At 39.0% G+C, this 22,267-nt stretch overlaps 1 protein-coding gene across 2 annotated transcripts in view; it reads left to right on the forward strand.

Annotated features, from left to right (window-relative positions):
• ITGA8 (integrin subunit alpha 8) overlaps window positions 1-22,267 on the forward strand; it is a 109,859-nt gene that overhangs the window by 23,293 nt on the left and 64,299 nt on the right. For both annotated transcript variants that reach the window (XM_080578569.1, XM_080578570.1), the window contains exons 12-15: window positions 5,110-5,315; window positions 7,470-7,661; window positions 19,826-19,871; window positions 21,932-22,039. In XM_080578569.1, coding sequence (XP_080434695.1) covers window positions 5,110-5,315; window positions 7,470-7,661; window positions 19,826-19,871; window positions 21,932-22,039 — 552 coding nt within the window. The remainder of the gene's footprint in view (window positions 1-5,109; window positions 5,316-7,469; window positions 7,662-19,825; window positions 19,872-21,931; window positions 22,040-22,267) is intronic.

Genomic DNA, 22,267 nt, shown 5'->3' on the forward strand with positions numbered 1-22,267 from the left:
TCAAAATGCTTCTTTTGGCTTCTCTGCTTTTCTGATTTTTCACTTAGGTTTTTCTTTATGCAATTACAGTGGCATAAATATTTTCAGGCCTAGTTTGGGTGAGTTTATCTTCCTGAATATTTATTCAAAGCAGCATGGCAGAGTGGGAATGTCTAAAGTCTTAGGAAACAAATCCAAGTAGAGGTACAGTGAATAAAAAGTGCACGCTGCTGTTGGGAAGAGATAGATGCAAGGCAAAAGTTCATTCTTCTATTCTTAAAAGCAGGTAAGTCTTTTCACACGTAGACCATTCAGAACCTCACTTCTCAGTTTTTAGAGCTTTTCAGTATCATTGGTTCCTCTTTGCAGTGCCTGCTGGCTGGTCATCCTTTTTCATCATCTAGAGGTCCAAAAAGTGTCAGTGACCCATACTTGTTATGACAGCCATTGTGCTTGTCTGAGGGAGAATGCTGCTCATTAACTGCCAGGGTTATGCTTAATGACACTGACCCCATTCAACAAAATGCTTGCTAACTTTGATCTTATGCAAAATCTGATTAAATGCTTTAGAAAATCAGGACTTCAGTAAGCAAATATTGATACTAACTTTTTAGAAAGGAATTAAAGATTAGTGAGGCTCAGAACCTGGTAAGCCTGCATGAAGGTGAGCCAGGATTATATTTAGAGCTGTTCATACTCTTTCCTCTTGGAACATCTCAGCTTTTTCTACGCTATGTTCTTGTCATTATTTCTTATTAGTGGTGTAAACATAGTGCATTAAATACTTTCTCTGGGGTAAATCATTACTTCCCATCAGGAACTAGTGAACCCTTAAAGTTAGGGATATAAGAAATGAGAAGAGGAACAAGGTAATCAAATGTTACTGTAGTTCCAAAACTAAAATGGAGTGAATAAAGGCTTCAGCAGTTCCTGTGATATCTTTATACTAGTCAAGTCGCTCCAAGGTTCTGAGGTCAGATTTTGTCATAATACTTTAGCTTTCTAAAACTCCTATTTTTTCTGATACACTGAGTCAGGATTAGTTTAGTGTTACTGTAAGGTGTTACTAACATGAAAGGATGGAGAAATATTGATCTTAGTTACAATAGGCACTTATTAGACTTTCAGGGAACTTATTAGTTAACTTCTCATTGAACCAAACTATTTCGTAGATAGGTTATTTCCTGTGAATCATAGGGTTACTTGGCAGGTCTCATATTTTCTGTGTACCTCTAAGACCACAGTTTATGTCAATAATATAATCAAAATGCTGTTGAGGCCTGTGTGGTCTCCCAGTCTATATCTTAAAAGAAATCTAATGACTTTCTCTGAGATCCAAACATCCCACAGAAAACAAAACACAAAAAGCTCTACTTGATAAACATGTCTGATTATATATAGTCCATCATTGCTGGTTTGCACATATAGTCAATGGAAATATTTATCTGAAAGGAAAAGTAAAACTGGAGGGAAAGAAAACAAAAGCAAAAGGGAAATGTCCACTTCAAATTCACTTTTTTTTTTTTTTGGGCAGCTAAAGACAAAGGAGGTAATGATGGACTTACCAGTAGCAGAAAGCTGATTAAGTCATATGCTGAAAATATTAATAAATATGATGAATTGCTCTAATAAGGCTGAAGATGTGGCTCTGAGGCTTATCCTAGGAAAACAGCTCTGTAGGCAGAACAGGGAAATTGAGGGTATTGTTTCAACTACCCTTTAGTTGCCCACTGCTAGTAATCAGAAATCTTCAGTGAAACTTAAATCAAGTTGTGCCATCAACTTACAGGCTGAATTCCTAGTGAAGAGAAAAAGAGAGAACACTTTCAATTTAGAGTAAAACAGTTCAATAAAAAATGTGGAATAAATGGTTTACTGGTCTTTTATTTGGCCTCTATCAAAGCTTCCCATAGTTATACTTTGACCTCTTGACACTTCCCATACTCCTGCTTTTTATTACAGGGCAGGGTAGAAAGCAACCGCATCCAGTCTCAGCAGGTGATCAGCTTGTGCTTTTAGGGAAGCAATATTGGCTAGTAACATTTCTGTGCTGGAACAAACATAAATATACTGATCCATGTTAACTGCACCACCATAGTGCAGTGACAAAATAAATCTAATGGTGCAGTTCAAAATGCTGCACACTGAACTGCCCTTTTTGATTTAATATTGCTGTTAAGGGACATTTGCTTTGCTTTTGTTGCCCTTTAAAAGACAGGACATGAGCCTGAATTTGGCTCACAACTCCACTTCTGTAAATATAAACTCCTACAACTAAAAGCCAATTGAAATGTCCTCCTTCACCAATAAAAATAAATAATTCCAATCACATGGTACTTACAACCAAAAAAGTGACTCATCTTGAGTGCTACGTATATTTAGAACCTGTAAAGGTCCTAAAACACTGACTGTAAAGCATGGTGAGCAATAATTGATTTCTTATTACCCGCTTGGTGAGAAACTGGAATAAGAAAATGAGGATAACAGAAGGCAAGGTAGCTGAAGAATCCTCTCTGTCTATTGTATGTTGCTATGACAGTGAAAGAAAAAAAAAGTCCGTCTTACAGAGGACTTGCTGAAGCAGCTTATCTTGACCTGAGCTTGGGCACTAAGAAAGAAGAGGGAAAAGCAAGAGGGTGAGAAGTTTGGTATGGGTGGGACATGCCAAGAGCTGGATGGAAGGCCAACTCAGTGCTCTGGGAGCTCCGGGTAGCTCTGCTACCCACAACAAGTTTAGAGGTTGCTCAGTCTAATTTAGATGAATGCCTTCCTCCCACCTTTACCTCTTAGCCATCTTAGCTGCTGGGTTCTGATCCTGCTCCCTGGACTATTCATGCTTTTTATACAGTCATTGCCATTTCTTTTAAGAATGTAAAAAAAAAAAAAAAATCCTAGAAAAATAACCCAGGACTTTGTTCTGAGATGCAATAATCCCTACATGACAGACTCTAGCTCCTGTCTGTTTGCTTTCCATCTCATCTGGTGACTCTTGTATTCTGCATTGGGCTTCTGCTTAGGGAATTTTTGGCCATGGTGGACAATGGACAGTCTGCCTCTCTCTCCAATTTAGGCACTTGGAATATTGCTGTATGGCCCACAGTTTCAAAGGTATCTACTTATTTTACATTGATGTCACTGGGAGCTTACTGGCTCTGAATCTTTTGGTTCCCTACCACTTCTAAAATATCTTCCATTAGCCTTACAGTCCCTCATTTGTAAAATTTTAATTGGAGCCAGGCTCATCTTTTACCTCATGGTTTACACAGCGCATAACACCATGGGGTCACTTTATCAGTGGGAACTTGTGGACTGCAATGTAATAAAATTACAGATGATAATGCTACTGTGCAATGCTTTCAGTACATGGCATACATAAAAAAAAAGAATATTAATGATCTGTTTCTGTTGTTGCTGTTGTTTCGTGACAACAGCTTCAGCTGACATTCTGTCCAAGCCACTAACAACTTCCATTAGCAGAGAACTTTTGATGTTTAGTGTGGAAGGAAAACCCCACCTTTGCTGTTAAGTCAGCTTCTGCTTCCTTCCTTTTTTAGTTATCCATTCAATGGGGTAATATCTGACATATAAAAAAAGAACTGTACAAAAGTGACCTAACACTTTGAATTTACAGTTTCCTTTATGGAAAAATATATAAAACTTAATAGAAATAAAACATTTTGAGTAAGTGCTTTGTCACAATTTATAGAATGCTAAGTTCTACAATATGATTAAAAGGCATTTAAATGGGATATTCTCTATTAAATTCTGTGGCACACATCTTAGAACAATAGTGTATATCTGTGGTAGAGTAGTAGCTAAGTTACTCCTAAAACATGTTTTTATGTTTTTGTTGTTGTTGTTTTCTATCAGGATGAGGAAAAACAATGTAGTGCATTTTTTGCTAATTGGTTTGCTAATGAATAAAGCCTCTGTGAAAACATCACTATTCAGAATATGGTGAATTGAGTATATAAAGTTTTCTGTGATTTTTACAAAGTTGGAACAAAGTTTCATGTTAGAGCTAGAGAATATGTTTTCTAAATTTAAAATGCTAGGATTAAGCAGTGGTATTTCTTTGCAAAAACAGAGTTCCTCAATATGGATGACCAGTGCCACTGAATATAATGAGAATTTTCCTGTTAGTTTACAGGGGCCAGAACAACCTTCAGAAATTCATCTGGTACCATTGTTTCATATTTCAGAATGATCTATGAAGAACATTTCCTCTTGTTACATGTCTATCAATCTTGCTTGATTTTATTCTTTACTGTCCAGTAAAGCGTCTTTTTTTTCTTGCCAAGTAAACAAACGTTGATAAGATGCAACATATCTTTTGATTGGTCTGTCATCTTTTACTGATCCTTCTTGGAGTAGCAAAATGTAGCAAAATAAGCCTCATATTACTATGACTTTTTGATCTCTTTTCTCCTTAATGCTTAATACTGTAAAATAACAGCACATAACATGAGCGCCGCAGCTACTCTAATATTCAACAGAAGAGTTTTCAGAAATGAAGCTTTGGCTTTTTCTCCCAGCTTACGTTTGAATTAGTGATGAGGAATTCTCTATGATTTGATTTTCTGCCTGTATTTCACATGTATTACTTCAAAAATATCCTGGCAAGTGGCAATTTTTGGTCTGTTGTTCACTTACTGATGTATAATGTTAAAAAATAAATCTACAGTTGATACTAAACTTTGTCTTTCACTAGCACCATTAGCAGGATAGATCTACTGAATTTGTTTTGCTAACACAGATCACCTCTGAGTTAAATTCCTGACTTCTGAATTATAAACTGAAAAGTATAGCATTTCAGTGTCTATTGTGGGCATGAACCAAAGTACAATAAATTCTATTTAAAACTGAGCAGAAAATTTTTTGCTGTGAGGTTGATTGAACACTGAAACAGGTTGCCCGGAGAGGTTATGGAGTCTCCATCCTTGGAGATACTAAGGCACAGCCCTGGGTAGCCTTCTCTAGTTGACCATGCTTTCACCAAGTGGTTGCACTAGAAGAACTCCAGAAATGCCTTCCTACCTCAGTTAGTTTGCTTCATGTTTAACAAATGCACAAACTTTGTTGGTTTTGCTCAATCTCTCAGTGACACTGATCTTTGTTTGACTCTTCCAGTTTAGATGATATCTTAGTTGGGGCCCCTCTCTTTATGGAACGAGAATTTGAGAGCAAGCCTAAAGAAGTTGGGCAAGTTTATCTGTACATGCAAGAAAGTGCTTTCCTCTTCCAAGATGCTCAAATTCTGACCAGCACGGAAGTGTTCGGTAGATTTGGCAGTGCAATCACACACCTTGGAGATCTCAATCAGGATGGATATAATGGTAATTTTTATATAATGTAGTAATATATATGTGTGTGTATAACATTGATATTAAAAATGGCTAAGTAGTGAAGATGAAGTGTCTGTGCAGTGCCTGAAAAAGGCATTTTACCATGTAAGTGCTTTTGAAAGTCGTGAGGATTTACACTAACCCTAATGAAACTGGTACTGAGGGCCAAACCACAAAAAGCTTACTTTTAGGACAGTCTTATTCACTACAGTGCTATTTTTTACTAAATGCTAACATGTTCATTTGAATCAAAATATTATCCGTTGTTTTATAAATATAATTAAATTTAAATACTTAGTTAAGATGTTGAATTTGTTTAAAAGCAGAGTTCTCTTTCTCTCTTCAAATGCTTGGATGAATTGAACAAGGCTTAGTAAATGGAGCAGGAGTATCTTGCCCACAATGAAAGAAGAGGACAAGTACAGACATATGTTTTGGAATCAGACTTCCACTGGTACTTAGGCACTGAAAGAAACAGTTTCATGGTGGGATCTTTTCCAGATACCAACAGCACACAAATAAATAGCAAAACATTCACCAAGTAAACTGGGAGCCAAAGTTCTGGAAAATAGTCCAAGTAAACTAACTTGCTTAATTGTATGAGATATCTTGGATGCTTTGAGCACCTAGAGTTAGGCACCTACTCACGGTCAGTGACATTCTCATCTTACCTACATGCATTTTCTTACATCCTGTTGCCAGAATGCTAGGGACCTGCAAGGAGGCATCTCTGCATCTAAAGCCGCAAGGTGTTTTTACTGGTGGAGTTGCTTTGAACAGTAGCCTTAAAGATACTTCGGCCAGTAAACTAAAAACAAAGGACTTAGCTCCTCCTTTCGCACAGTGCTCTAACCGTTAGACTGTAGGGCAGTATGGTGAATGTGTGTCTCCTGTGCAAGGGATAAGTCATCTCTGGATCCATAGGATTTTACTGGGGTTCAGGGTGCAGAAAACTTGAATCCCAACTTGCAGGAAGAGGTCACTGGGTTGTGGTTGGTGAGAATACCCTCACTGGGTTTTCTGGGAATCCCATTTCCCTGGAAGCCCCAGCTGGGCTGAACCCCATGGTGAAGACTTCCTCTTTCCTACCTGTGAGCAGTAGCAGATGCCTTCAGCTTCTCTGGGCAGGGAAGGTTGGTCTCCCTCACATTCTGGTAGGGAAAGGAAGGCATATTCCTGCTTGTATTTCTTGCTGTATAAAGAATGCTAAGAAGGATCTAGAGCCAAGGTATTCCGTTTCATAACTGAAGATGTGAGTCACAGAGCTGTGTTGTACTCCTGCTTTCAGAGGGAAGGTAGGAATTCCAGGTGCAAAAGTCAAGTTTAATAAGGGAGTCTAGTGTGAGCTCCTTGATGAGATCCTAAAAATTAGAGCTGTAGATAGTGTTTCCTGTTGGCTAGCTCAGCTAGTGCAGCTGCTGAATCTCAGTCTTTGATTCTCTCCACTTCAATCATGATTCTCTCCACTTCCTACGTGTTAGAACTGTGAAGAGCTTTGTGAGTTCCACTTCTTGGATATGACACCTCATTTTTTAAGCATTGCAGTGCTCAGTTGCGTAATGCGCAAGGCCTCCTATTTCCTCCTCCTCCATTTCTCAATAACATGTTGGCTTGGTATAGATAAAACCTTACATTCCATTGTTCTCTTTTGCATACTAACTCACTGGATGTTTGAGAGGGGTGGAGTTTTTGCCTGTGTTGAACATTTTGTCAGGAATAATAAAATTAATTTTCTATAACAGCTATTCCTTATTAATTAGGTGATAGAAGAAATCAGGGAAAAATTTTGTCTGACTAAATAAAATGAAGTAGGTTCAGGCATTCATTAAGTCTCAGTTTATTAAAGCTTATTAAATGTCCTGGAAATACAGTAGAGCAATACTGTGTGGATTGACAATTTAGTATAATGTAATAACACCTTCATAGGATGAGTTTGTAAGGCTTTTGTCATAAAAGTTTGACACATAAGATATTACGAACATTTTTGAGTATTTGCCCTGAAATTAGAATTCATAGAGAGGTACAGAATGTCATAGTTCTTGCATGTACATAGCAGAAACCGTTTATGTCTGTTTTCCTGCAGTGACTTAATTCTTGCTTTATTTTAACTGTGCCCATTCTTTTTATTCTTTTACTGTGCTGCAGACATTGCTATTGGTGCACCATTTGCAGGTGAAGACCGAAGAGGGAAAGTGTTCATTTACAATGGATACAGTAATGGGTTAAATACTAACCCTTCCCAGGTTCTCAATGGAGCCTGGGCCTCACAGTCCATGCCTTCGGGATTTGGCTTCACTCTGAGAGGAGACTCGGATGTAGACAAGAATGATTACCCAGGTAAGATTTTTCCATTAGAAAGGGAATTTCATACTTCCATCCCCTGGAAAATGCATCATGCCTAAACTGCTCCTTTTGGACGGCAGAGGTCAAATTAACGAATAGACATATTTTTGGATAGTTCTAGCTTGCTTTCCTGAGAGTTAAAATCAGACAAAACAAATACTCCCTTTCCTGTCAAAAGACATGATCAGAAAGTCAAGAAAGGGCTTAAACAGTTACATTAACATAAAACATGTGAAGTTTACAATACAAGCTTAACCCTTTCCCCCCACTGAGTGCTCTCAGCTCATTGAACTTGCAAGGTTTCCTTCATTCTGGCATTCTTTCTTAATTAAAAACATGTTGTGTTGTAGAAGAGATTGACTTGGTAGTGTTGCTAAGTTGTTTTTTGCTGTCCAATGAGATGATGGGCTGTATTTGGGTTCTTAACAGCTTTGTTCTCATTACAAAAAACAGAGAGAATGAAAAGACATTGCTTAAAGACAGATACTTAATTTGGGCCTTTCCATGGTTTTTTTTTTGTTTTCATTCTGCTATGTCACCTCTTCCTTTTCAGGTTAGCTTTGATTCTTTCTTATTAGTTTCAGATTTGTCAAGTTGGTAACATCAGTTGAGTTTTGCTGGGGAGGAGGTGTTTGTTTTTTAAAAGAGGAATATTCCTAGCATCATAAGCAGTCTGAATGTTGAAGATATCTTACATGTGTCTGTGTTTGCTCTCTCTCTTCTGAAAACAAATCTGTTTTGTTTCTTTTCATTAGAATTCAGAAGCTGAGCAATACTGTGCAATAAAACATCATATTTTTTTATTGTGAAAGGTTCATCCACAGTAGGATGCTAAGTCTTTGTTTTCTAACTCTGAAATCTCTTTTGTTAGCCTGGATTGTTTCAAGGCTAGAGTTCTTAAAAGTTGTGTTCTTTAGAAAGGGAAAATTTTGATTTTCAAAGGGACAAAAGTGTGATCTCTTTTGATTTTGTGATGAATTGTAAAAACCTTAGAAGAGTTTTGATTTTGTTTTTCTCAGATGAGGAAGAAAGTTTCTGGGAAGGGGTGTTTATGATAGAAATTACAGTCTTACCAAACAGAAAAGCTGACTGCAGAGTAATAAAACGAGGCTATCACTTTAAGTGAGAGAAACTTTAGCCTTTAAGAAGAGAAAGGACTTTAAACAGTGTTCTGACTTTTTGTTTGCATATTGTCTGTGGTGCTATTAATAGTTTTTCATTGTCCATGACTAACGAGGTTGTTTTGGACAAGGGAGCTCTTTATTAAAGTTTCATCATTTAAACATTTTCTAAAGCACACACAAGGCCCCCCAGCAAAACCAAAGAAAACAGGATATTGCATTCCTGACATTTCTAAGATTGGAAAGATAGAGAGAGGGAAAGGAAAGATTCTTTCAGGTCTTCTTTGAGCCACACTGGGAAGCAAGAAGAGTAGAAGTCTACGTACTGTACAAACCACTTTTTGTGGAGCATCTTTTAAGCTAATTAATGAAAAGTTTGGATGATGGGACTCGATCTTTCTAAACGTGCATTGAGGAGCTTCTGTAGTCAGTTCACTTGTGAGATTTACTGGATTTATCCTGCCTGTCATTGTTGGCTCTGCTATACATCCTACTTGAAGAATTTCCCATTGTGATATCAGCATACCATGCGTTAGATGGTTTGGTTTTATTACATTAATTATTTATTTTAGAAATACAAAACAAACCTACATTTATCATAATTAGCTTTTTCCTACATCCCTCATTGAGTATCTGGATGAGCAGTCCAGAGCACTGGTGAGAATCTGTCAGAAAATGACATAAGCAAAAAAAACCCCACACCTTACTATTAGTTGACCACCTCTTCCTTAAGTCATAGACTTGAAGCACCAAAACAGAGCTGTAAAAATAGCACAACCATGGCACAGTATTAGCACAAGAATAGAATCCCTTCCTGTGGGTAAAAGAAAGAAAGGAAATAATATGGGGAAATGCAGGTCTAGGACAAACACACTGGGCAATGAAATAAGTAATCCTTCTTGTGTCAATGAGCTTTTCTTTTCTACCTTCTGACGGAAATCCCGAAGGGCTGCCCTTGAATGAAGAGGAAAGAAGGGACAGAACTTCGAAAGAATATGAAGGAAGTTTTATTTTAGATGTCAACTGAGAGGCAGGGCATTTGCTGACTATAGAAGGACTTGTAATTCAGTGCTTCCCAAACTATGGGTCATCCCTGTGATTCAAAGAGGGTTGTATAAAATTAGGAAAGGATCTCAACATCTTTTTAATGACTATATTGTAAAATCAACCATTTTACAGAAAGAAAAGGTTAATAAAATCAGGTTATATTGACTCATCACTCTCAGAAGTTCAGTTCCCTGGAGATGGGGAAATAGGAGCCAGCTGTAATGTCTGGCTGCAGGTATAAACACGTATTGCCACAGTCTAAGGTGAGAGTCTCCCAGCAATTATCTCTTCTATGGTCAAAGAGTGGTGTGAAGATAAATAAACTCAAAAAGGGATCATGCTTTCAAGAAGTTCAGAACTTCAGACACTAGTTTATGAGGGCTCATTTAATTTAAGCTGTGCTGATACAGTTTTTTCAAGCCCTAGTGCCTAACTTTGTTTGTGATGCAAGCATATCCCTGGCTAGGAAATGAGAGGCTGGGAGATAGGTGAATATCTGACATTTCATTTTTAATGCACTGTGTAGCATTTTTAGAGCTTTTAGAGTTTCAGTGCTTCATCTTTAAATCAGACAACAGATTAATGTTCGTGGAGCAGCACAGTGGATTCACAGACTTGGAGGCCAGAAGAGACCACTTGCTTGCTCGGCTTCCTCTCGCAGATCACTGAGCTTCATCCTGGACTCTCCCAGGAGCCAGCGCACTTAAAGACTGAGTTAAAAGTTGGGGAATACAGTTTCTGAAAATTGAGGATGAATCACAGTCTTTTTTTTTTCTCCTATTTTTTAGTAATTTTTTAGTAGGGTAAGCATACAGACAGGGCTGCTTTTCCTTCTCATTAACGGTCCTCTCGGTGTAATGACCATCTGTCTTCAGCTGCCCTGGCATAGATATTAGTGCTGTAAAAGTAACAGACCTCTTCTCTGAGCATTGTGAAAATACAGGGATTTTTTTAACCTTTCAACAGGGAAGATTTAGTTTTTGTTATTAAGCACAACCCTAGGTTTACATCTCCACAGACTTCCAGAGCAGGACTTCTGTAAATCATGTCAAGTTCACAGACACTCCAGATATTGTGTGCCCAGAACTACTCCTTTATCTACATAGCTGGGGGTGATAATATGCTAGCCTCTGCTTTGCAGGCCCAAAAGCAGTGGGAAACTTTCAGCCCTGGGAAGCACCAGGGGTAAAACCCTGTGCTGCTGACAGGTGTGTCTCTTGAAGGACGTGCAGCTGCCCCCTCTGCTCCTTTTTTTGTAGTCGTATGAGAGTTAGGCAAACTTTTTAGTTTAATACAGTCTAAATTTGACCAAATTTTATGGTCAGTAAGGCTATAAGGGAGCAGTAAGAGGAAGGCAAATCAAGCATGTCAGTCAGATAGACAGAAAGTACCAAGCCAGCTCTGTCTGTGATGTGACTTTTCAGTGGGACAAACAGAAAGGGCAGCTTTCCAGTCTTCTCTAACCACAGCATTGAAAATATCAGTGAGAGAGATACTGAGACATACCCAGTATCTCTCCAGCATACCATCCATTCCCAGTATTTGAAAGAAAATACCAATCTGTCCTCTTAAGCTACATCTACACTAGTAAATTAAATATGCTTGTGGTTGTTCTTTGTTTCCGAGCTGTCGCTGAACTGTCAATGTCCGTACCATTAAACTCTCTTTCTTTCCAAAACAGGTTCACTGTATGCCTTTTGGGCATGTTGCCTGCTCTATACTAACTCCTAATCATCTTCTGGAGATGCAAGCCAACTGCTTCACTGTCATTCTAATGGTACCAACATAGACATGGAGGTACAGCACTGGCACATTCCCTGACACTAATTTACTAATATTGACCTAGTTGTAACATCCTTCAGCGGATGGATGAACTTCACGGGTTTTTGGCAACCTGTGTTCTAGGAGGTCATATTTGAAGAAGAGGATCCAATCTTACTTGCGCTGCTATGTATCAACTATTGACTTAACACGGTTAATCTGAATTAACAATGGTGTAAAGAAATAAACATTAAAGCAAGAATATGGGGAGGAGTGAATGGAGTGCAGAAGTGTGAAAGATGGGCTTTTTCATCAGCATATATCAAAATACAGTGGCAGTTTGAAAGAAATACGTGCAAGATTCTGTGCCACGTTTTCCAGTGCTGGTGTTAGGGCATGGCACAGCAGCGCTAGGCTTTATCTGAGGGTGTACTGGTGAGGCTTATAATACAGTTTATATAGCCATGGGATTCTCTGTAGCAGCACCTCTTCAAGGTTTGCCCAGGATCTTTTGCAGTCTCTTTCTCTGCACGCCTTTCCTGACTGCCTATGCTAGAACATCTGAACAGTCTAATGGTAATGTTCAACACAGTTACTGCTCCCCTCTCAGTTAAATCTGGAGCTTTTAGGGCCCCTTTGCTCCATCCTGAGCTTTATTTGTGTCACAAGGCCTGGAGCAAGGAATGAGGTCTCAGCTTAGGCTTGCATTTTGAATTGTAGTTTATTTTGTTTATCATTTTATCTATTTTTTTCTAATAGCATAGTTAGAAATTGCAACTAGTTAGAAAAAATAAACTTGTTTCTTTTTGCTTCTGGGAATCAGTTCAAAGCTGGTCCCAACTGAGTGCTTGAAGTCTGTGATTATCTAGGTGATGGTGCTGCACTTCCAGCTGGTTCATCTATCTGTGCAGGGCTCAGGCATTTGGAGGCTGTGAGGTTTCCACCCTCACATTTGAGCATATGCTCAGTCACTTGATGGCTGATTATAGCTGAGCAAATAGTTTATAATGAGAAACTTACTCAACTCATTAAGCTTGCTTTCTTCTTGTGGCATATCCTCCGGCAGACTGTGGTTTGTTCAAATGTTTTTGTGAGCCAGGATTGTTTAACCAGTTTCTTTTAACAGTGTGGGTGGATTCTGAGCAGTTCTCTGGATGAATTCACTATTCAAAGGCTGTTGATAGTTAATTAGTTAATTGCTCAAATACATTATGCACTATTGTTTCTGTTCCCTGCTTGCTTTGACACTTGTGTAAGTCTTCCATATTAACTTAGAGATTCCCGTGGAATAAGTGTCACCGAAACTCTGCCATCAAGGTATCCCAGTTTTAAACAAACCCAGTTCTGTTGGCCTGTTCTTTTGGCTATTCTTTTAGTCAGGCCTTTTTCTGCCAGGGAAATGGATAAAGGCATCTTCAGGCCTCATTATTTTGGGCTCAGTTATTATCTTAAGAGTACACGTATTTATATTTAATAATTCAATTAAATAATTTAATACAATTTACTCTAGAAACATTTTAAGAAACAAACAAGTGTCATAATCAGACAAAATGTCTTAAGAACTTCGGCAATCCAGTGTAATCATATTAAAATAGGAGTATTTAACAGCTCGATCTGCTAAGTGCCTTAACTCAAACAGTGAGAAGAAAACACTCAAGTTTCTTTCTGAGAGGCAAGGGTTCTTCAGTGCTCATAAGTTTTTGAGAACAATAGGCAGCGTGCCAACAATATCACAGAATCATAATCTAGTGATGATTAAATTATGAAATTGGTCCAGGAGATTTGTGGAAGACAAACAAATTTAATCAATGAAAAGTTGCATCTGCTCTGGTAAGAAAAGACTGCTGAGCGTGGGAGCCAGAACAAGGGCGTGGGTTCTGCCAGCAAATGCAGAAGAGCTGGTGTTCCTACCAGCTAAATTTGTCTGCACATGAATAATCAATCAAAAATGTAGTGACAAGCCAAGAATCTCCTGCAAATATGTTAATTTTACAATTAACAATTGTGCAAATGATCTATTTAATTTATAGATACACTTTTCTAAAATTCTTTTGAGTTAATTAATGAAATTAATAATATTTTGCCCAATAGAGTATAAGAATAAAGCAGTTAATAACAGGAAGTAGGGATTGACTGAAGTGACAGGACATGAACTGCCTCCTTTTGGATTTGTTTGTAGTATAGCAGAGTGAATAATAACATTGCGTTATGAAAGGGTCTCATTCAGACAAAAGGGGAGCACTGAATTAGCCTTAGGTGTTATTCTTAACAGATCTGCTTCCAGAATGGTTGAAAAATGGGAGGATCAAGACAATTGAGAATGGTACAAGAAAGTGATTCTGATCTGGGTGGTGGTTGAATGTCGTATTCAGCTAAAATTCTTGAGTAAGGTTGGCTGAACTGGATATATCCTCTGTCCTTCATTATGGTCAAGCCTGTAGTAATGGCCATTTAAAAGGAATGTTATTCTGGACCGTTCCTACTGTTTAGTCATCTCTAAAATCCTGGAAAGCAGAAATAGAAATCTGGTGCTGGGGAAGTAGAAAAGAACAAAGGCTCACAAAGATTTTTAACAGGGTTTCCAGTTATGCCGTTTTCTCACTCTCTTTTGTGAAATTTCCATTAGCACCTACATTGATAGGATTCTAATTGTTTTCCAGTTACTATTTCTACTATGCAATTAAACTGACAGACTACACAATATACTGTTTAAAGCTGCCAGCAAAACATACCGAGCCCATAAAGCAAACACTTTCATGCCTGTATCCTGATAGAGTTGTGGTGGGGGCAGTGACTCATCTGTCTGTCGTTTTCATTTCTGGGTTTCTCGCAAATGAAGTATGTGCCAATGATGTAGTTCTTCACTGGCTGCTGTTCTTGGCCCCTGTCTCCCCATGAAGATGAGATTCCGTGCCTTGGCCGTGTCTCTTGGGACTGCTGGGCAGACTCCAAACGAAGGGTGGAGTGCTGAGCATGCCACGTGTTCTTCCCCTGCTTAAGGCTCCCTGGGGCTGGATCTCTCATAAGGGATGGAGATGTCCTTTAAAAATACCAGGGGATCAAAGAATTTGGTCAAGTTAAGAAATGAGTATCTCTTGTTGAGACTGGAAGTAGAACTCTACTTCCTTCAGTTGGTTGAAGGTTCAGTCAGCATCATGGCCGGGTTCTGCCCTTTAGCACAGCCTTTAAGGTCTGTCATGGCCACATGGAAGGTACAGGTAAAGAGATCAGCTTACAAAACCCAGTGTGCCCTTCAGTGCCATCTGTGAGTGATCTTTCCTTAACTATTTTTGATAATTTTTTATCAGAAAATGAATTATTTTTCTCCAGATAACATATTGCAAGCCCTTTCTTTAGAGCAAAGTAAAATTTGAAATAAACATTACAATTGCTTTGTGCTCCTTGACTTCAATTAAGTACATGTAAGACACTTGTCTCAGGATTAAGTTCTGTGAACTCTATCAGTTGGGATTTTAGTAACATCCAGGAGACATCTTTCCTTGCATACAACCTTCAAGTTGTGCTGAAATGCAAGTTGAAAATTGCCTCTTTCCGTAGTTACTGAACATTTTGGTTGTGAACCCTACAGTTCATTTATTCCATAGCAGCAATGAGGCAGAAATGCACCAGCCGTTCCTTTAGCTCTGTTTCTCTGAAGAGGAGCAGCTGGTAGAGGATCTTCTCAATGAGTTGGCATGGACAAGGTGGTCATTTACCTGTGTCTAGAAGGATCCTCATCCTCCTGAAAACGTGAAATAGAGAAGGAGTGAAGGCCATTTTGTGAGTCAGATACTTCTCTCTTTCTCTATTTGTACATTTTATTCGGACCTTGAAAAAAAAAATACAAATGCAAAGGTGCAGTTAGAAGTTTTCATATGCTTTCCTTCAGGCTCTGCTTGGAAGGGTTACACTTAGCTAAGCTGGTTTTTTTTTTCCTTCTTTTTTTTTTTTCATATGTAATTCCAAATTCCTCGTTAAACCCTTGTTTTCTAACTAGTGGACTTTATATCAGTGACACTGCATGCGTAGTATTAACAAGAAATGAATAAAAACAACTTCTCTCTATTTTTAGGAGCGGAAACTCGCCAAGCCTCAGATAATTTAGACATGCATTTCTTTCATAGAAATGATTAATAACTTTTCTTCTTCAAAATGCACAACAAATTCAAAACTTCTGCATATAAGTGATCTGATTTGATGTGTATTCAAATCTCTTGGGTTTGTACCAGTGTCAGAAATGTTTTTTTTTTAATTTTTCCAAGTGATAAGTATAAGAGTTGACCCCAGAAAGCATTGAAAGAAAGAAGAATAAAGCTAAATGCTCTTTAAGAGAACAAGTAAAAGCAAAGCATAACTGTAATGGATCTTCCAGTAAATCCTCTTCTTGAATGTATAATGACTTGGTCCTTATGTTAGATCATAGATGTCACTCCTGGACATAAGTATGTTTTATTCTTTGCATATTTATTCTTAAGTCCACTTTTCCTTCTTAGTAGTTTCGTGCTGTTGTGGTTTAACCCAGTGGGCAGCTAAGCTGTTAATTTCCCCCACAGATGGATGTGGGGGGAAGAGAATTGGAAGGGCAAAAGTTAGAAAACTCATGGGTTGAGATAAAGACAGTTTAATAACAAAGGAAAAAAATAAAAATTGCATACCCAGCAAGTGATGTATAACGCAGTTTCTCACCACCAGCCGATCAATGTCCCCAAGCAGCTCCCCGGCCAACTCCTCACAGTTTTATGTTGAACATAATGTCATATGGTATGGGATATCACTTTGGTACGTTCGGATCAACTGTCCTGGCTGCGTCCCCTCCCAACTCTTTGTGCACCCTCAGCCTACTTGCTGGCAGGGCAGCACGAGAAGCAGAGAAGTCCTTGACTTACTATAAGCACTGCTCTGCAACAGCTAAAACATAGGTGTGTTATCTCATCTATTTTCATTACAAATCATACGTTTAAAAAAAAAAAAACATAACACTATACAAGCTACTATGAAGAAAATTAATTCTATCTCAAGCAAACCAGCACACACTCATTCAGGCTCTTTGGCTGAAGAATAATTATGGCCAAGAGTATAAAATAAAGGACCTGTCAGGGAAAAACTAAGTACTTCCAAATGAGAGCAGGATGAACATGGTCCCAGCTGTCCTAAGCATTTACTCAAGTGGAGCATTTATGGTACCATTATTGAATGTCCTCATCTTTCTTGCTGTGTCTCCAAGCCTGGTTGAGGTGGCAATGCAGAAAGACTGCTCAGTCTTTTGGTGACTGGGGACTGTCATTGTTCCTCTAAAACCATTACCTTCTGTTTTCAAATAAGCTGTGTTCTGTCCCAGAGAAACCAGGATTTAACTATTAAGCAGATGTGCAAAATGTTCTTCAATATGAAAGTGGGGATGCTGAGATAGTGGGGACATAAGTTCACACAGCTGTAGATACTGAAATTAAGATTTCACTCACGTTGCTGAGGCTAACTATGTCTCACAAACTCATTTCGTCTAACTTCAGGTTCAAACAGGCTACAGGTTACTAAACTTGAATTCAAGTTGTGTGTTCAAGCTTTACCTTGTGTCTGTGAAGGGTTGGAGTGCTTGATTTTTTAATGAAAAATCAGATTATGAAATCATCGCAATTGTGGAATATGGATAAGTCATAGATATCTGCTAGTTTTGTCAGTGCCATAGCACAGCCCTGTAATGAAACCTTTTGACTTATCTAGTTTGGTATGAAACAGTACATAGCCTAAGTTAAGTCAGTTGCAGGATTCATAAAGAGCATCCAGCTAGGAACAACAGATTTAACGTAAAGTCCTTCCTTCTTGTCTCACTTTCTGTTCATAACACAATGTGTTTTTGTTTGTTTGTTTGTTTTTGTTTTGTTTGGGTTTTTTTTAATAATTTTTGGGTTACTGTGCATACTGTAGCTGTTAGGGAAAGTTCTGCCGTTTGCATTGAGTATCCTTTATGATGATAGGTATGTCTCAATCAGTTGTTTATTTAAGAGGATAATATCTTTAGGTCTTGGGATTGTGAGCAAGCTCTCTCTAAAAGCTCCTAATGAAAAGGACTCATAAATATCCCCAAAAGGAGATAGAAACAGCACTTATTTTCTGCTGTTTAAAGTGCTCCTGACTCTGAAGCATGTTTCTGTAAGGCCAATGGAAGCAGAAAAATGTAAATGTTGTACAAAAGGAAGATCAGACCCATAAACTGTCCATGCCCTCTCCTATGAGGATGTTCATCAGTGGAATCCATTGTAGGACAGGCTGTTGCCCATGTGGTGTGCTTGTTTAAACTTGTTAAATCCTGACCATCTGAAGGGCAGACAGCACTGGAAAACACGCTGCCGGACTGGCCTGAACCCACCAGGCTAATTAGCACCAGAGCTGTGTAGTTGCGTTATGCTCCATGACTTCAGTGCCTCTAAGCAAACCAGTGCTCAAACTACGGAAACAGCAAGTAAGGGGTTGTTTTTCAGCCATGTCTACTGGTTTCATGAACTCAGTTAGATCAGTTTAGATTGCCAGTCTGTGCCACTGCAAGGCCTGTTGTAAGACCCAGCCTACCAAACGGCACGTTTGTAAATCAAACCATAGGATAGCAACAGTAGAGAGAAAGAGGTACCCAGCTGGGCATTTCATTAGGGCATATGAAAACAAAACAAATCTCATTTCCCATTTGGGCTCCAGCTAGAAGCAGCAGAAAAGCTGATCCTTTGTTCCCTGCTGCTTGGCCCCAGCTTTTCTCCAACAGGAACTGGAGATCTTTCCAGCGAGCCAGTCGGGATCTTTCCAGAGAGCCCTGTATGGGGACTCCAGACAAAAGGAGGAAATATTTGGGCCTGTAGGATTCCAACCCAGGCCCAGTAACAAAGATATGCACAAGGCCCAGTGAAATGCTAGCGTTGTTGACCCTGTTTGTTTGAAATGGTGACCTATGATGGCTTTCAACTGATAACTATTACAAGCCTTAACACATCCTCCTGTGATGCTGAAAGCACTAGTACCTATGAAATCAGCCATCCTCCAACCTGTGCCTTGTATTCGTGGTCACAAAGAATTATTGTGCCTAAACTAATGAACAAATGACTTAAAGCACAAAGCAGGACTGGAAGGATTGTCAAGAAGGAACACAATTAACTTTCAATGTGAACTGCATGCGAGTGACCAAAAAGTTGGTTTGCATCTCTTTGTGTAATGGTCAGTTAGTGGTTTGGGATAAAACTGAGAGCAGCCCTGAGGAGAAGGACCTGGGGATGTTGGTGGATGAGAAGCTCAACATGAGCCGGCAACGTGCGCTTGCAGCCCAGAAAGCCAGCTGTACCCTGGGCTGCATCAAAAGCAGCGTGGGCAGCAGGGCGAGGGAGGGGATTCTCTCCCTCTTGTGAGACCCCACCTGGAGTGCTTCTCTCAGCTCTGGGGCCCCCAGCACCAGGAGGACATGGACCTGTTAGAACAAGTCCAGAGGGGGACCATGAAGACGATCAAAGGGCTGGAGCAGCTCTCCTGTGAAGACAGGCTGAGGGAGTTGGGGTTGTTCAGCCTGGAGAAGAGAAGGCTCTGGGGAGACCTTATAGGGGCCTTCCAGTACCTAAAGGGGGCCTAGAGGAAAGCTGGGGAGGGACACTTTGTCAGGGGGTGTAGGGATAGGACAGAGGTAATGGTTTTAAATTAAAAGAGGAAATACTTAGATTACATATTGGGAAGAAGTTCTTTACTCAGAGGGTGGTGAGGCACTGGCACAGGCTGCCCAGAGAAGCTGTGGATGCCCCATCCCTGGAGGTGTCCAAGGCCAGGCTGGATGGGGCTTTGGGCAGCCTGGTCTGGTGGGAGGTGTCCCTGCCCATGGCAGGGGGTTGGAGTTGGATGATCTTTAATGTCCCTTCCAATCCATTCATTCTGTGATTCTGTGAGTCTATGAAAATGTATGGAAGTTGAAGGCATTCTTACTCTTCAATACAAGCTGCGGAGAAGCAAGATTGTGCCATGCCTGATCCTGTGTTAAACAAATTGACACTGACTGGATACAACCAAGATATTTATGAACCAGTCTTGTCCAGTCTTAAATGTTTTCTTTGAGATAGCAGTGTTGAAAATATTGCTAAGAAAGTGGGAATTACATTTGTTTCATGTTACCGCATTCTGAATATAATTAATCTTATTTAGGATGGGAAAAAAATGCATGAGAGGCTTCTATATAGTTCTTCTGAAGCTGTTTTCTTTCTCCAGATTTAATTGTGGGTGCATTTGGAGCTGGAAAAGCAGTTGTTTACAGGTACGTGATAAATGCAATGGATTTTTAATTTTACAGCTTCAGTAGGAGATCTGTGAATAAACAAATGTCACATTTCTGTGTTTCCCTGGTGCAATGTGTAAAAGATGCTGATTACATATGATAAACGAAACATTGTGTGAGCAACAGATGTTGTTTTACAGGTTTCTTTTTTCTCATTCTCAAAACTTCCCATTTTTCATGAAAATTTCCATGCTTAGCCTTAGTTCAAGGAACTCCTTCTGGAACACTTGACTCCTCAGTTAATTTTAAATTAGATAAGAAGAGAAAATAGTGTCTTTTCTACCTTTAAAGTAACCTCACGCAAAATTCTGTATAGTCAAAAAGCTCTCCCTATAGCTTGTCAGAGAGAAATTTGTGAAGCACAACACTGAAAATTCATTTATTTCTTGGAAGAGTGGTGCTAATAAGAAATTCAGATTTTCAGGTGACTCTTGACCCTTTGGTGGTCATGTACATTAAGACACAAACTATTTATTAGAAATAAAGACTGCTGCTTTTTGCTTCAATTTAGAAAAAATGTATGCCCTTTGCAAATCTCCAGAGTTGTTGGCTGACTACTGGTTTTCGCTAAATGCACAGTGTGATTAGAAGTATAAATTACAACTAGCAAATGCATAAATGAAAATCTGCTGCAGCCCTGTTAATGCTGACATGCAGACAGTTCTTTGCATTTAAATATTCACCATCTGTTGCTGCAACAGTGTAGTCATATTTCCTGATTCCTCTCTGTCTTCTTGCTGTCTGTATTCCGAACAGTACCTGTCTGAGAGAAGGCATGTTCTGTTTCCTGGATGAATATTTGTCAAAGCATAAGAATTTTGTAGAACAGGAGCATTAGCTCATTTTTGGTAACACTGTAAGCACGGTGAGAAGACCTGGTTTTCCTGCTGCCCTGTTTTAGAATCATGCAAGTATTTTGCAATGCATCACTTTGCAGCGGCATTAAATGACTGCACAGGATGTGAAACATTGGAGAATTAGATCCACTGTGTACTTTAGATAGCAATAAAAAATGTGTTCTATTTCATTTAGGAAGGTGAATAGCAAGCAAGAATCCCTCAATCTTTCTGTTTCCTGTCCAGAGTGTACCAAATACCTAACTTGTCATACTGGAGAAAGTTTTATTAGCTGAACTTTGCTACAAAAAAAGGTTTTCCCTGTTGCACAGAAATGAAGGAAGTAACTTTATTTTTTGAGTGTCTTGCTGAAACAATACAGAAAAGTGATCATAAAAGCTCAACTGTGGGTTAAAATATGTGGAAAGTAACTGTAGTAAGCTATTTTTGGCAGAATTATCTAAGTTACTGTAAAACAGTATCGTCTTAACAGAATTTTGTTTTCTCTTTTAAAATGCTCTCAATTACAGATTAGCTCATTACTTACTAGCAGATTGTTTTTCAGAGGGATGTTTCCCATCACCACAACCATGTACTCACATGCTCAGCAGAATTTTCTGTGATGATTATTCTCATTTTCCAAAGTCAATTGTCTCAAGACATGATGTCAGACAGAGTTTACTTTATTGTTGGCTTAAGATAATTCTAAATCAACTTCTATTTTAGCTAAATTATGTTCATTTTTTGAAGAACCTTAAACAGTGATAGCAAGCCTGAATATATCACTGTTCATGAAGAAACACAAACCTGACAGTTTATAAAATAACAGCCAAGGGACTTCTGTAATTTCCAAAAGGCAGGCTCTGGCCCTTTGTGAAAACCCAGTGTGATGAAATGTGTCTGATGTGCCTGAGTCCCAGGACGGACCTATTGCTAAGTGTAGCATACTGTTTCAGCGATGCTGTTTGCTGTTAACCTGTGGGGTTTTTGTGAAGAACTTTCAAAATGTCATAGCAGAAGGTATCATAGTTTCTGACCAAAAAAAAATATCAAAGGTCTTTTGGGTAGGAGCAGCATTACAAAAGTATTTTCTCCAATGTCACCCTACATTTCAAGCTTCTTTGTGGCTATCTCAGTTGTTTTCTCTGATGCAACCTAGGTACTAATGTGCTGCATGTAGTGAATGTTATTTCTGTCCCTCAGAGCCAGACCTGTTGTGACCGTGAATGCTCTGCTCATTCTGAACCCTATGATTGTCAATCCAGACAATAAGACTTGTCAGCTCCCTGGCTCTCAGCTTTTGGTAGCCTGGTAAGTTCACGATTAGACAAAAAACATCTTCAGCATCCTCTTTTTTCTCAAATAACTTCCCAATCCCAGCTTTTCTCGCAGCTTTTTGTTGAACATACAAGTATTCAAATATGCTATAAGTGCAACAACAAAATGATATAGAACAGAGTTCTTTTTGACACCTTCCAATACTTCACAGATTCTCTAAATGAAGTAGCTAAAAGTTCAGTGGTGTGATATCCTCCTTCA

This window comes from Anser brachyrhynchus (genome assembly GCF_964034855.1).
Source record: "Anser brachyrhynchus genome assembly, chromosome: 2".
NCBI lineage: Eukaryota > Metazoa > Chordata > Aves > Anseriformes > Anatidae > Anser > Anser brachyrhynchus.